The sequence below is a fragment of the Oncorhynchus mykiss genome, chromosome 25 (genome assembly GCF_057628025.1).
Source record: "Oncorhynchus mykiss isolate SJ-2025 chromosome 25, ASM5762802v1, whole genome shotgun sequence".
NCBI classification, from domain to species: Eukaryota; Metazoa; Chordata; class Actinopteri; order Salmoniformes; family Salmonidae; genus Oncorhynchus; species Oncorhynchus mykiss.
The window spans coordinates 90,195,588-90,210,228 of NC_143046.1; the positions used below are offsets into that span (position 1 = coordinate 90,195,588).

At 46.7% G+C, this 14,641-nt stretch overlaps 1 protein-coding gene across 1 annotated transcript in view; it reads left to right on the forward strand.

Moving 5' to 3' along the window:
- LOC110505944 (uncharacterized) overlaps positions 1–14,641 on the forward strand; it is a 55,666-nt gene that overhangs the window by 5,180 nt on the left and 35,845 nt on the right. Inside the window, exons 3-7 of the mRNA XM_090221444.1 lie at positions 2,234–2,344; positions 2,525–2,658; positions 2,794–2,836; positions 6,525–6,593; positions 8,502–10,138. Coding sequence (XP_090077570.1) covers positions 2,333–2,344; positions 2,525–2,658; positions 2,794–2,836; positions 6,525–6,593; positions 8,502–10,138 — 1,895 coding nt within the window. The 5' untranslated portion in view covers positions 2,234–2,332. The remainder of the gene's footprint in view (positions 1–2,233; positions 2,345–2,524; positions 2,659–2,793; positions 2,837–6,524; positions 6,594–8,501; positions 10,139–14,641) is intronic.

Here is a 14,641-nt window from a genome sequence, read left to right on the forward strand (position 1 = left end):
GACTACAAATGATCTAATAAATTACCTGTAAACTTGGTCCAAACATTTCAAGCAACTTTCCTAATTCAACTTTAGGTCTTTTAAAACATAAATAATCTATAAAATTTAAGACAGAAAATACTCTGTTCAATAGCGGATAAAATGAAAGTGGAGCGAGCTCCAGGTCGCGCGCCCCAAACAAAACAGTCCACTTGGCTCGACACTCAGAAAGGAAAGGGCTACTTCTTCATTACTCAAAAGAAAAACAACAACCAATTTTTGAAAGACTGTTGACATCTAGTGGAAGCCATAGGAACTGCAACCAGATGCCTCAGACATCTAGATTCCCATAGAAAACCAATTGAAAACACAATGAACTCGAAATGAAATTTTCATCCGGACGTGAAAATACTGCCCCCTATCCCAAACAGGTCAATTCTGTAACTCATAAAATGTATGTCTGCTTTTCTCAAATCTAACGTGCCTGGTAGTGACATGGGTCGACCTGTGACGACCTCAAACCGACTCAACCCTGTTGGTTTGTTATGATTTGCCCGTGTACTACATAATACTGTAGGCAATGCATCTGGCCACGCTATCCCTTTTTTGATTAATTTTTCAAAGTCTCTCTTTCAGTACTCTATTTGTGCGTTCTACCTGTCCACTCGGTTGAGGATGGTAAAGGGCAGTGTAGTTGCCAGTCTATGTTCAGAAGACGAGCTACATCCTGACACACTTTTCTTGTGTAACGAGTGCCTTGTTCCGGAAATCGAATTGTTCCGGAAATCCCCACCTGGGAATGATTTCTGGAATCAGAATTTTAGCTGTGTGTTGTGCAGTTCCTTTCTTAGTAGGGTAGGCTTCAACCCATCGTGAGAAACGATCAACAAACGACCAGCACATCTTCCTGTCCTTTACATTTGAGCAGCGTGATGTAATCAAGCTGTAGATGTCTGATGGGTCCTGTACTTTCCCTTGTCCCTTGGTGTTATTTTCCATACACATGTTGCAATTCCCCACAACAGCTTCAGCCTCTTGCCACACACCAGGATTCCACCATTTGCCCACAAAAACGATAAACTATCTTGTCCACACCAATGTGTTCCAAAGAGTGGATCTGTGTCACCAAGTAGGGTAGGAGTGCATTTGGCGCTACACATCTCCCGGTTGTATTTCCACACACCTTCTTGATGGAGTTTGCACCCTGCAGTCATCCATTCCTACACTTCATCTTTTGGTCCACTGTTTTTGTCACGCCCTGATCTGTTTCACCTGTCCTTGTGATTGTGTCCACCCCCTCCAGGTGTTGCTTATTTTCCCCAGTGTATTTATCTCTGTGTTTCCTGTCTCTTTGTTCCAGTGTATTTATCCCTGTGTTTCCTGTCTCTCTGTCCCAGTGTATTTATCCCTGTGTTTCCTGTCTCTGTACCAGTGTATTTATCCCTGTGTTTCCTGTCTCTCTGTACCAGTGTATTTATCCCTGTGTTTCCTGTCTCTCTGTACCAGTGTATTTATCCCTGTGTTTCCTGTCTCTCTGTACCAGTGTATTTATCCCTGTGTTTCCTGTCTCTCTGTGCCAGTTCGTCTTGTATGTTTCCAAGTCAACCAGCGTTTTTTCCCCGTTCTCCTGATTTTTCAAATTCTCCTTTTTCTAGTCCTCCCAGTTTTGACCCTTGCCTGTTTCTGGACTTTGTACCCGCCTGCCTGACCATTCTGCCTGCCTTGACCATTCTGCCTGCCTTGACCACGGTCCTGTCTGCCACTCTTTACCTCCTGGACTCTGTACCCGCCTGCCTGACCATTCTGCCTGCCTTGTCCACGAGCCTGTCTGCCACTCTGTACCTCCTGGACTCTGATCTGGTTTTGACATTTTAGTCTGTCCAACGACCGTTCTCTTGTCTACGCTTTTGGATTAATAAACATTGTAAGACTCCAAACATCTGCCTCCTGTGTCTGCATTTGGGTCTCGCCTTGTGCCTTGATAGCTTTACATGTCTATAATGTGTTGTAATGTATCCAAGGTGTATCTCCTAACCAGTTTAGGTGACAGAGGTGTTCTCTTGGCAGCTCTGTCAGCCAGGTCATCACCTTTACTCTCGTCTGTAAAGATTTTCCCCATGTGCTTTCATTTTCAAAAATTGCAACTTGTCCCAGGCGACTGGAAAGCATTCAGCAGAGTCATCACCTCTGGTACCATTCTTCACAGGAGCTCCCAGTGATGTCACGAATCCTCTGTTTTCCCATATTTATTCAGAAATCCTGGGTAACTCCGAAAGCACACCTCGAGTCTGCATAGATATTAGCTGTTTATTCCCTTCAGCCTGTTTACCTGCTTCCGTCAAAGCCACCACGGATGTTCCTGCAGGTAACGTGCCTGTCACTAACACATTATCCATTGTAGTAACTACCCAGCCTGCCCCCCCCCCCTTCCATAATGTGCAATAAAATCTTTCTCAGCAATCACTTTCAAAGTATTATTTTTTCTATCGAATGATGAGGTGTGCTCCGATGCTGTGGCTACTTCAAAACATCTCAATGTCACCAGGTGCTGAAGATGCATCTAGAACGAGAGAGAGAACTATGTGATGTGACTTTCTCGTCCTCGTCCTCCTCCTCCTCCTCCTCTCCTTCAGTTGACATGGAGAATGAAGACGGAACCTGTCTGCTTGATGTTTTGTGGTGAGCGCTGCTGACAAGATCTTTCTGCAAAAAGCAATACAGAAATGAAATATGATATTTGGTCTGAGATAACATGTTTAATCAGCCAGTCCTGTTCTAAGAGCTATATTTAACCCTGTTCTATTTCTCCTTCAGTGATCCCCAAGCCTTAAATAACTTCCTTCATGGAACAAACGAGGTAATGATTTATCTTATTATCCAGCGTTAATCAGAACATGTATCTCAGAGAGACAATGCCAAATGTATTATTGATTTATAAATAGCTGTAGGTGTTGTTTATGGTTACAAGAACGATGAAAAGACAACTATTGTTGTCACAGAGAACCAGAGAAAATAGCAATCAGAATACTAGCTCAGTAGGATCTCTATGGTCAGAACTGTCTGTCTGTCATCTCTATGGTCAGAACTGTCTAACTGTCTGTCATCACTATGATCATAACTGTCTGTCATCTCTATGGTCATAACTGTCTAACTGTCTGTCATCTTTATGGTCATAACTGTCTGTCATCTCTATGGTCATAACTGTCTGTCATCTTTATGGTCATAACTGTCTGTCATCTTTATGGTCATAACTGTCTGTCATCTCTATGGCCATAACTATCTGTCATCTCTACAGTAATAAATGTCTAACTGTCTGTCATCTCTATGGTCATAACTGTCTGTCATCACTATGATCATAACTGTCGGTCATCTCTATGGTCATAACTGTCTAACTGTCTGTCATCACTATGGTCATAACTGTCTGTCATCACTATGGTCATAACTGTCTGTCATCTCTATGGGCATAACTGTCTGTCATCTCTATGGTCATAACTGTCTAACTGTCTTTCATCGCTATGGTCATAACTGTCTGTCATCTCTATGGTCATAACTCTCTGTCATCTCTACAGTAATAAATGTCTAACTGTCTGTCATCTCTATGGTCATAACTCTATGTAATCTCTATGGTCATAACTGTCTGTCATCTCTATGGCCATAACTATCTGTCATCTCTACAGTAATAAATGTCTAACTGTCTGTCATCTCTATGGTCATAACTGTCTGTCATCACTATGGTCATAACTGTCTAACTGTCTGTCATCACTATGATCATAACTGTCTGTCATCTCTATGGTCATAACTGTCTAACTGTCTGTCATCACTATGGTCATAACTGTCTGTCATCACTATGGTCATAACTGTCTGTCATCTCTATGGGCATAACTGTCTGTAATCTCTATGGTCATAACTGTCTAACTGTCTTTCATCGCTATGGTCATAACTGTCTGTCATCTCTATGGTCATAACTCTCTGTCATCTCTACAGTAATAAATGTCTAACTGTCTGTCATCTCTATGGTCATAACTCTATGTCATCTCTATGGTCATAACTGTCTGTCACCTCTATGGTCATAACTGTCTAGCTGTCTGTCATCTTTATGGTCATAACTGTCTGCCATCACTATGGTCATAACTGTCTAACTGTCTGTCATATCTATAGTCATAACTGTGTGTCATGTCTATGGTCATAGCGGTCTGTCATCACTATGGTCATAACTGTCTAACTGCCTGTCATCTCTATGGTCATAGATGTCTATCATCTCTATGGGCATAACTGTCTAACTGTCTGTCATCTCTATGGTCATAACTGTCTGTTATCTCTATGGTCATAACTGTCTGTCATCACTATGGGCATAACTGTCTAACTGTCTGTCATCTTTATGGTCATAACTGTCTGTCATCACTATGGTCATAACTGTCTGTCTGTCATCAATATGGTCATAACTGTCTGTCTGTCATCTCTATGGTCATAACTCTCTGTCATCACTATGGTCATAACTGTCTAACTGTCTGTCATCTCTATGGTCATAACTGTCATCTCTATGATCATAACTGTCTTTCATCTCTATGGTCATAACTGTCTCATCTTTATGGTCATAACTGTCTGTCATCTCTATGGCCAAAACTGTCTGTTATCTCTATGGTCATAACTGTATGTCATCTCTATGGCCATAACTGTCTGTTATCTCTATGGTCATAACTGTCTGTCATCACTACGGTCATAACTGTTATCTCTATGGTCATAACTGTCTTTCATCTCTATGGTCATAACTGTCTCATCTCTATGGCCATAACTGTCTGTTATCTCTATGGTCATAACTGTCTGTCATCTCTATGGTCATAACTGTCATCTCTATGGTCATAACTGTCTTTCATCTCTATGGTCATAACTGTCTGTCATCACTATGGGCATAACTGTCTAACTGTCTGTCATCTTTATGGTCATAACTGTCTGTCATCACTATGGTCATAACTGTCTAACTGTCTGTCATCAATATGGTCATAACTGTCTGTCTGTCATCTCTATGGTCATAACTGTTATCTCTATGGTCATAACTGTCTGTCATCTTTATGGTCATAACTGTCTGTCATCACTATGGTCATAACTGTCTAACTGTCTGTCATCTCTATGATCATAACTGTCTTTCATCTCTATGGTCATAACTGTCTCATCTTTATGGTCATAACTGTCTAACTGTCTGTCATCTCTATGGTCATAACTGTCTATCATCTCTATGGCCAGAACAGTCTGTCTGTCATCTTTATGGTCATAACTGTCTGTCATCACTATGGTCATAACTGTCTGTCATCTCTATGGCCATAACTGTCTATCATCACTATGGGCATAACTGTCTGTCATCTCTATGGCCATAACTGTCTGTCATCACTATGGCCATAACTGTCTATCATCTCTATGGCCAGAACTGTCTTTCTGTCATCTTTATGGTCATAACTGTATGTCATCACTATGGTCATACATGTCTGTCATCTTATGGTCATAACTGTCTGTCATCTCTATGGTCATAACTGTCTGTCATCTTTATGGTCATAACTGTCTGCCATCACTATGGTCATAACTGTCTAACTGTCTGTCATCTTTATGGTCATAACTGTCTGTCATCACTATGGTCATAACTGTCTAACTGTCTGTCATCACTATGGTCATAACTGTCTAACTGTCTGTCATATTTATGATTATAACTGTCTGTCATCGCTATGGTCATAACTGTCTGTCATCACTATGGTCATAACTGTCTTTCATCTCTTTGGTCATTACTGTCTGTCATCACTACGGTCATAACTGTCTAACTGTCTGTCATCACTATGGCCATAACTGTCTGTCTGTCATCTTTATGGTCATAACTGTCTGTCATCACTATGGTCATAACTGTCTAACTGTCTGTCATCACTATGGTCATAACTGTCTGTCTGTCATCACTATGGTCATAACTGTCTAACTGTCTGTCATCTCTATGGTCATAACTTTCTTTCATCTCTTTGGTCATTACTGTCTGTCATCACTATGGCCATAACTGTCTGTCTGTCATCACTATGGTCATAACTGTCTGTCTGTCATCTTTATGTTCATAACTGTCTGTCATCACTATGGTCATAACTGTCTAACTGTCTGCCATCTTTAAGGTCATAACTGTCTGCCATCTCTATGGTCATAACTGTCTGTCATCACTATGGCCATAACTGTCTGTCATCTCTATGGTCATAACTGTCTGTCATCTCTATGGCCATAACTGTCTGTCATCTCTACAGCCATAACTGTCTGTCATCTCTATGGTCATAACTGTCTAACTGTCTGTCATCTCTACAGCCATAACTGTCTGTCATCTCTATGGTCATAACTGTCTGTCATCTCTACAGCCATAACTGTCTGTCATCTTTATGGTCATAACTGTCTGTCATCTCTATGGTCATAAATGTCTGTTATCAGTATAATAGTATTGTAAACCTTGTGAATATGATATTGATATGATATATTATATTGTGAACGTCTCTCAGTATGATCATGGTATTGTCTCTCTGTTTCACCAGCTGCAGAATGATGACCTGCTCATTACCTGTTCCTCTGGAGAGCCCTCCTCCCTCTTCACTGACACCCCGGTGAGTGTCCTTCCCTCTCTCTCCATCTTTCTATCTCTCCCTCTTCACTGACCCACCAGTTAGTCTCTCTCTCTCTCCCTCCATCTTCACTGAGCCTGCGGTGAGTCTCCATCTCTCTCTCCACCGCGCTCTCCCTCCCTTTTCACATACCTCTCTCCCCCATCCCTCCCTCCTTCCTCACTGACCCCCTGGTGAGTCTGCCTCTCTCTCTCCCCCATCCCTCCCTCCTTCCTCACTGACCCCCTGGTGAGTCTGCCTCCCTCTCAACCTCATCCCTCCCTCCTTCCTCACTGACCCCCTGATGAGTCTGCCTCCCTCTCTCCCCCATCCCTCCCTCCTCACTGACCCCCTGGTGAGTCTGCCTCCCTCTCTCCCTCCATCCCTTCCTTCCTCTCTCCCTCGCTCTTCACTGACATCCTGCTGAGCCAACCTCTGTATGCACAGACAAACCCACACCTACAAAACAAAATATGCTATCTAGAACATAAAAGGGTCATTTGGCTGTCCCCATAGGAGAACCCATAGGAGAACCTATAGGAGAACCCATAGGAGAACCCATAGGATAACCTGTAGGAGAACCTATAGGAGAACCCATAGGAGAACCCATAGGAGAACCCATAGGAGAACCTATAGGAGAACCCATAGGAGAACCCATAGGAGAACCCATAGGAGAACCCATAGGATAACCCGTAGGAGAACCTATAGGAGAACCCATAGGAGAACCCATAGGAGAACCCATAGGAGAACCCATAGGATAACCTATAGGAGAACCCATAGGAGAACCTATAGGAGAACCCATAGGAGAACCCATAGGAGAACCCATAGGAGAACCCATAGGAGAACCCATAGGAGAACCCATAGGAGAACCCATAGGATAACCCATAGGAGAACCTATAGGAGAACCTTTTGAAGAAACCTTTTTGGTTCCAGCAAGAACCCTTTTGGGCGGCAAGTTGCCTAGTGTTTAAGAGCATTGGCCAGTAAACGAAAGGTAGCAGGTTCGAATCCTCAAGCCGTAGGTAAAAAATCTGTCTGCTGAATTAAATCAATTACTAAAATGTTAACTGTAAATGTTCCTTTCCACAGAGAGTTCTCTTTTTTCTAAGAGTTCAAATCAAGGACTAGCCGTTGCTCATTATTTATCCCTAACACTGTAACTCTAGGAACATTCTGATGTTCTCCTACTCTAGGAACATTCTGATGTTCTCCTACTCTAGGAACATTCTGATGTTCTCCTAGTCTAGGAACATTCTGATGTTCTCCTACTCTAGGATCATTCTGATGTTCTCCTACTCTAGGATCATTCTGATGTTCTCCTACTCTAGGATCATTGTGATGTTCTCCTACTCTAGGATCATTGTGATGTTCTCCTACTCTAGGAACATTCTGATGTTCTCCTACTCTAGGAACATTCTGATGTTCTCCTACTCTAGGATATTTCTGATGTTCTCCTACTCTAGGATCATTCTGATGTTCTCCTACTCTAGGATCATTCTGATGTTCTCCTACTCTAGGATCATTCTGATGTTCTCCTACTCTTGGATCATTCTAATGTTCTCCTACTCTTGGATCATTCTAATGTTCTCCTACTCTAGGATCATTCTGATGTTCTCCTACTCTTGGATCATTCTGATGTTCTCCTACTCTAGGATCATTCTGATGTTCTCCTACTCTAGGATCATTCTGATGTTCTCCTACTCTAGGATCATTCTGATGTTCTCCTACTCTAGGATCATTCTGATGTTCTCCTACTCTAGGATCATTCTGATGTTCTCCTACTCTAGGATCATTCTGATGTTCTCCTACTCTAGGATCATTCTGATGTTCTCCTACTCTAGGAACATTCTGATGTTCTCCTACTCTAGGATCACTCTGATGTTCTCTTACTCTTTTATCTCCCTCCCTCAGAGCCCAATGTCTCTGTTGGCAGATGACATTACCCCCCCTGCAGAATGCGTTGACCTGTCCTTCCTGGAAGAGGCTCTACTGGGGGGGTCTCCCGAGGGAGGGGGGGAGAGAAGTGGGGAGGGAGAGGAAGTGCAGGAGGAAGAGGAAGTACCGCCCTGTGACATTCTCCAGCAGAGTCTTCAGGAGGCTGACATCACAGAGCACACTATGGCTCAGGAGGCAGGGCTCGTCCAAACAGGGCCTGGGGAGGGCCACACCCTGTCTCTCTACACACCTTGCCCCCCACTCCTCCTCCCTCCTGCTGCCGTGCCGTTCCTCTCCAAAACCCTAGCCTTCCCTCACCCCCACCCTGGCCCACACACCCTGCAACACAGGGACACCCAGGCGGCGGTGGAGCCTCCCCAACCATCCCTGCTGGCCGTGGGACCAGGCTGCCCCTCGCTGAAGCCTGCTGCTCCCCAGCTGATGGGCCTCCTCCCTGGGAACATCTTCCCCGCACCCTCGCCAGAGACTTCCTTCTCCCTGACCCCTGCACAGGCCTCCAACACCTCCTTTTCCCTCATCCAGAAGGCAGTTCCTAGCCTGACAGGGCGCCCCCTACTGGCCCCAACCCTCAGAGCGGCTGCAGCTCCCGGGATCTTTCTCCAGAGAGGACCCCTGCCCATCCAGCCCAAGCTGCCTATCAGCATCCAACCCCGACTTGTTCAGATCAGCCCTAAGCCTCCTGGTCCTGGTGGGCCTGGTCAGAAACCCTCTCCAGGTCTCACCTTCCTCCCTGGGACGCCCTCGTCAAACATTCTCGTGTCCCCCCCTCCTCCCCAGCCCAAGCCTGCCCAACACCTCACCAAGCCCCATACCCAACCTGCCCAACACCTCACTGCCCCACACCTCACCAAGCCCCAGCCCGTCAGCCTGCAGCTGGTCAACCAGGGAGGAGGCTCCTTCCTGATCCAGCCTCAAGGTCTCTTCCATGGCCAGAATCAGTTCCTCCTGCCTGGCCAATCCCCTGTCACCCTGTCCCAGCTCCCTGGCCAATCCCCTGTCACCCTGTCCCAGCTCCCTGGCCAATCCCCTGTCACCCTGTCCCAGCTCCCTGGCCAATCCCCTGTCACCCTGTCCCAGCTCCCTGGCCAATCTCCTGTCACCCTGTCCCAGCTCCCTGGCCAATCCCCTGTCAACCTGTCCCAGCTTCCTGGCCAATCCCCTGTCACCCTGTCCCAGCTCCCTGGCCAATCCCCTGTCACCCTGTCCCAGCTTCCTGGCGGTTCTGCGCGGCCCCTGTTCACCTCTGGCCACCAGGGCGCAACAGTCCAGTCTGTCCAGGGTATGACACCCTCCATGGGCCACCACCTGGTAGATGGCTCCCAGATCCTGACGGCCGTGCCTCACCACAGACAGCTCAACTTCAGCCCCCACACAGTCTTCAGCACCACCTCAACAGGCCAGCTCTCCCTCCGCCAGGGAACACTGCTCTCTGGCTCCCTGCAGCTACAGTCAGGGTCGCCTACTGTCTTCCAGATGCCAGCCCAGTTGGCGGGTGCCTACAATCCCCAGGGGTCCCAGGGGCAGGGGGGTCCAGGCCAGCATGCCACCCTGCTCCACAGCCCTGCTCTAGGGAGCCACATCACCCTGATGCAGTGAGTGTGATATAGAGCCTGAGTCCCAATTGGCTCCCTATTCCATGCAGGGCCTAGTGAATGTCTACACACCCTTTGCACAGTAGTGTTCATACTTGGTGGAAGAACCTTTGGCAGCCATTACAGCTGTGAATAATTCTGAATAAGATTCTACCGACTATGCACAACTCTTAGGGTAACATATATATCCCATTGTTTTTGTCCAAATTGCTCAAAGCTCAGTAATTTTGGTTGGGAATCATTGATGGATAGTAATATTCGAACCTTGTCTCTGTTAAAAAATATATATATATATATTTATTTATTTATTTAAAATCATCCACTATGTTTACAACAAGGCCCTTAAGTAATAAGGCAAAAACATCATGGCAAAGACAATTTTTATGTCTTAAATGGAAAAACTTCAAGTTCCCTTTTGTCTGTCAGCCAATACTATGGGGATCGTACTCTCGCGACGCCTGACGAGGCCAATACTATGGGCATCGTACTCTCGTGACGCCTGACGAGGCCAATACTATGGGGATCGTACTCTCGTGACGCCTGACGAGGCCAATACTATGGGGATCGTACTCTCGCGACGCCTGACAAGGCCAATACTATGGGGATCGTACTCTCTCGACGCCTGACAAGGCCAATACTATGGGGATCGTACTCTCGCGACGCCTGACACGGCCAATACTATGAGGATCGTACTCTCGCGACGCCTGACAAGGCCAATACTATGGGGATCGTACTCTCGCGGCGCCTGACACGGCGACACCCTTGTGGGGCCCCAGTGTTGAGGATCAGCGGGGAGGAGATGTTGTTGCCTACCCTCACCACCTGGGGGCGGCCCGTTAGGAAGTCCAGTACCCAGTTGCACAGGGCGGGGTCGAGACCCAGGGTCTCGAGCTTGATGACGAGCTTGGAGGGTACTATGGTGTTGAATGCCGAGCTGTAGTCGATGAACAGCATTCTCACATAGGTATTCCTCTTGTCCAGATGGGTTAGGGCAGTGTGCAGTGTGGTTGAGATTGCATCGTCTGTGGACCTATTTGGGCGGTAAGCAAATTGGAGTGGGTCTAGGGTGTCAGGTAGGGTGGAGGTGATATGGTCCTTGACTAGTCTCTCAAAGCACTTCATGATGACGGATGTGAGTGCTACGGGGCGGTAGTCGTTTAGCTCAGTTACCTTAGCTTTCTTGGGAACAGGAACAATGGTGGCCCTCTTGAAGCATGTGGGAACAGCAGACTGGTATAGGGATTGATTGAATATGTCCGTAAACACACCGGCCAGCTGGTCTGCGCATGCTCTGAGGGCGCGGCTGGGGATGCCGTCTGGGCCTGCAGCCTTGCGAGGGTTAACACGTTTAAATGTCTTACTCACCTCGGCTGCAGTGAAGGAGAGACCGCATGTTTTCGTTGCAGGCCGTGTCAGTGGCACTGTATTGTCCTCAAAGCGGGCAAAAAAGTTATTTAGTCTGCCTGGGAGCAAGACATCCTGGTCCGTGACTGGGCTGGATTTCTTCCTGTAGTCCGTGATTGACTGTAGACCCTGCCACATGCCTCTTGTGTCTGAGCCGTTGAATTGAGATTCTACTTTGTCTCTGTACTGGCGCTTAGCTTGTTTGATAGCCTTGCGGAGGGAATAGCTGCACTGTTTGTATTCGGTCATGTTACCAGACACCTTGCCCTGATTAAAAGCAATTGGTTCGCGCTTTCAGTTTCACACGAATGCTGCCATCAATCCACGGTTTCTGGTTAGGGAATGTTTTAATCGTTGCTATGGGAACGACATCTTCAACGCAAGTTCTAATGAACTCGCACACCGAATCAGCGTATTCGTCAATGTTGTTATCTGACGCAATACGAAACATCTCCCAGTCCACGTGATGGAAGCAGTCTTGGAGTGTGGAGTCAGCTTGGTCGGACCAGCGTTGGACAGACCTCAGCGTGGGAGCCTCTTGTTTTAGTTTCTGTCTGTAGGCAGGGATCAACAAAATGGAGTCGTGGTCAGCTTTTCCGAAAGGGGGGCGGGGCAGGGCCTTATATGCGTCGCGGAAGTTAGAGTAACAATGATCCAAGGTCTTTCCTCCCCTGGTTGCGCAATCGAAATGCTGATAAAATTTGGGGAGTCAGATTGTTTTCAGATTAGCCTTGTTAAAATCCCCAGCTACAATGAATGCAGCCTCTGGATAAATTGTTTCCAGTTTGCAAAGAGTTAAATAAAGTTCGTTCAGAGCCATCGATGTGTCTGCTTGGGGGGGGATATATACGGCTGTGATTATAATCGAAGAGAATTCTCTTGGTAGATAATGCGGTCTACATTTGATTGTGAGGAATTCTAAATCAGGTGAACAGAAGGATTTGAGTTCCTGTATGTTTCTTTCATCAAACCATGTCACGTTGGCCATGAGGCATACGCCCCCGCCCCTCTTCTTCCCAGAAAGATGTTTGTTTCTGTCAGCGCGATGTGTGGAGAAACCCGTTGGCTGCACCGCTTCGGATAGCGTCTCTCCAGTGAGCCATGTTTCAGTGAAGCAAAGGACGTTACAGTCTCTGATGTCCCTCTGGAATGCTACCCTTGCTCGGATTTCATCAACCTTGTTGTCAAGAGACTGGACATTGGCAACAAGAATGCTAGGGAGTGGTGCGCGCTGTGCCCGTCTCCGGAGTCTGACCAGAAGACCGCCTCGTTTCCCTCTCTTTCGGAGTCGTTTTTTTGGGTCGCTGCATAGGATCCACTCCGTTGTCCTGTTTGTAAGGCAGAACACAGGATCCGCGTCGCGAAAAACATATTCTTGGTCGTACTGATGGTGAGTTGATGCTGATCTTATATTCAGTAGTTCTTCTCGACTGTATGTAATGAAACCTAAGATGACCTGGGGTACTAATGTAAGAAATAACACGTAAAAAAACAAAAAACTGCATAGTTTCCTAGGAACGCGAAGCGAGGCGGCCATCTCTGTCGGCGCCGGAAGTAGGGGTCGCGACGCCTGACAAGGCCAATACTATGAGGATCGTACTCTCGCGACGCCTGACAAGGCCAATACTATGGGGATCGTACTCTCGCGACGCCTGACAAGGCCAATACTATGGGGATCGTACTCTCGCGACGCCTGACACGGCCAATACTATGAGGATCGTACTCTCGCGACGCCTGACAAGGCCAATACTATGGGGATCGTACTCTCGCGACGCCTGACAAGGCCAATACTATGGGGATCGTACTCTCGCGACGCCTGACACGGCCAATACTATGAGGATCGTACTCTCGCGACGCCTGACAAGGCCAATACTATGGGGATCGTACTCTCGCGACGCCTGACAAGGCCAATACTATGGGGATCGTACTCTCGCGACGCCTGACAAGGCCAATACTATGAGGATCGTACTCTCACGACGCCTGACAAGGCCAATACTATGGGGATCGTACTCTCGCGACGCCTGACAAGGCCAATACTATGGGGATCGTACTCTCGCGACGCCTGACAAGGCCAATACTATGGGGATCGTACTCTCACGACGCCTGACACGGCCAATACTATGGGGATCGTACTCTCGTGACGCCTGACGAGGCCAATACTATGAGGATCGTACTCTCACGACTTCAGTTAAAGGATTTACAATCACGCCTGGCCAATTAAATCTGTGCCTGGTTGGAACACCGCGCCATCCACAGGTGATAGGAGTCTCGGATTCATTACTTCAATTATTCCACTCTTCACCTCGGTGTGAACAGGAACGATTCACGCTGTCAAAATAAACAATTGTAGCACGAGACTGTCTTAATTGCGTCAACTAAACTGTCCCTTAGTGGTAGAGCGAGCGCACCCCCTAAAATGTTTAGTTTAGAACAAATTCTTATTTACAATGACGGCCTAGGAACAGTGGGTAAACTGGTCTAGGAACAGTGGGTAAACTGGTCTAGGAACAGTGGGTAAACTGGTCTAGGAACAGTGGGTAAACTGGTCTAGGAACAGTGGGTAAACTGGTCTAGGAACAGTGGGTAAACTGGTCTAGGAACAGTGGGTAAACTGGTCTAGGAACAGTGGGTAAACTGGTCTAGGAACAGTGGGTAAACTGGTCTAGGAACAGTGGGTAAACTGGTCTAGGAACAGTGGGTAAACTGGTCTAGGAACAGTGGGTAAACTGGTCTAGGAACAGTGGGTAAACTGGTCTAGGAACAGTGGGTAAACTGGTCTAGGAACAGTGGGTAAACTGGTCTAGGAACAGTGGGTTAACTGGTCTAGGAACAGTGGGTAAACTGGTCTAGGAACAGTGGGTAAACTGGTCTAGGAACAGTGGGTAAACTGGTCTAGGAACAGTGGGTTAACTGGTCTAGGAACAGTGGGTAAACTGGTCTAGGAACAGTGGGTAAACTGGTCTAGGAACAGTGGGTAAACTGGTCTAGGAACAGTGGGTAAACTGGTCTAGGAACAGTGGGTAAACTGGTCTAGGAACAGTGGGTTAACTGGTCTAGGAACAGTGGGTAAACTGGTCTAGGAACAGTGGGTTAACTGGT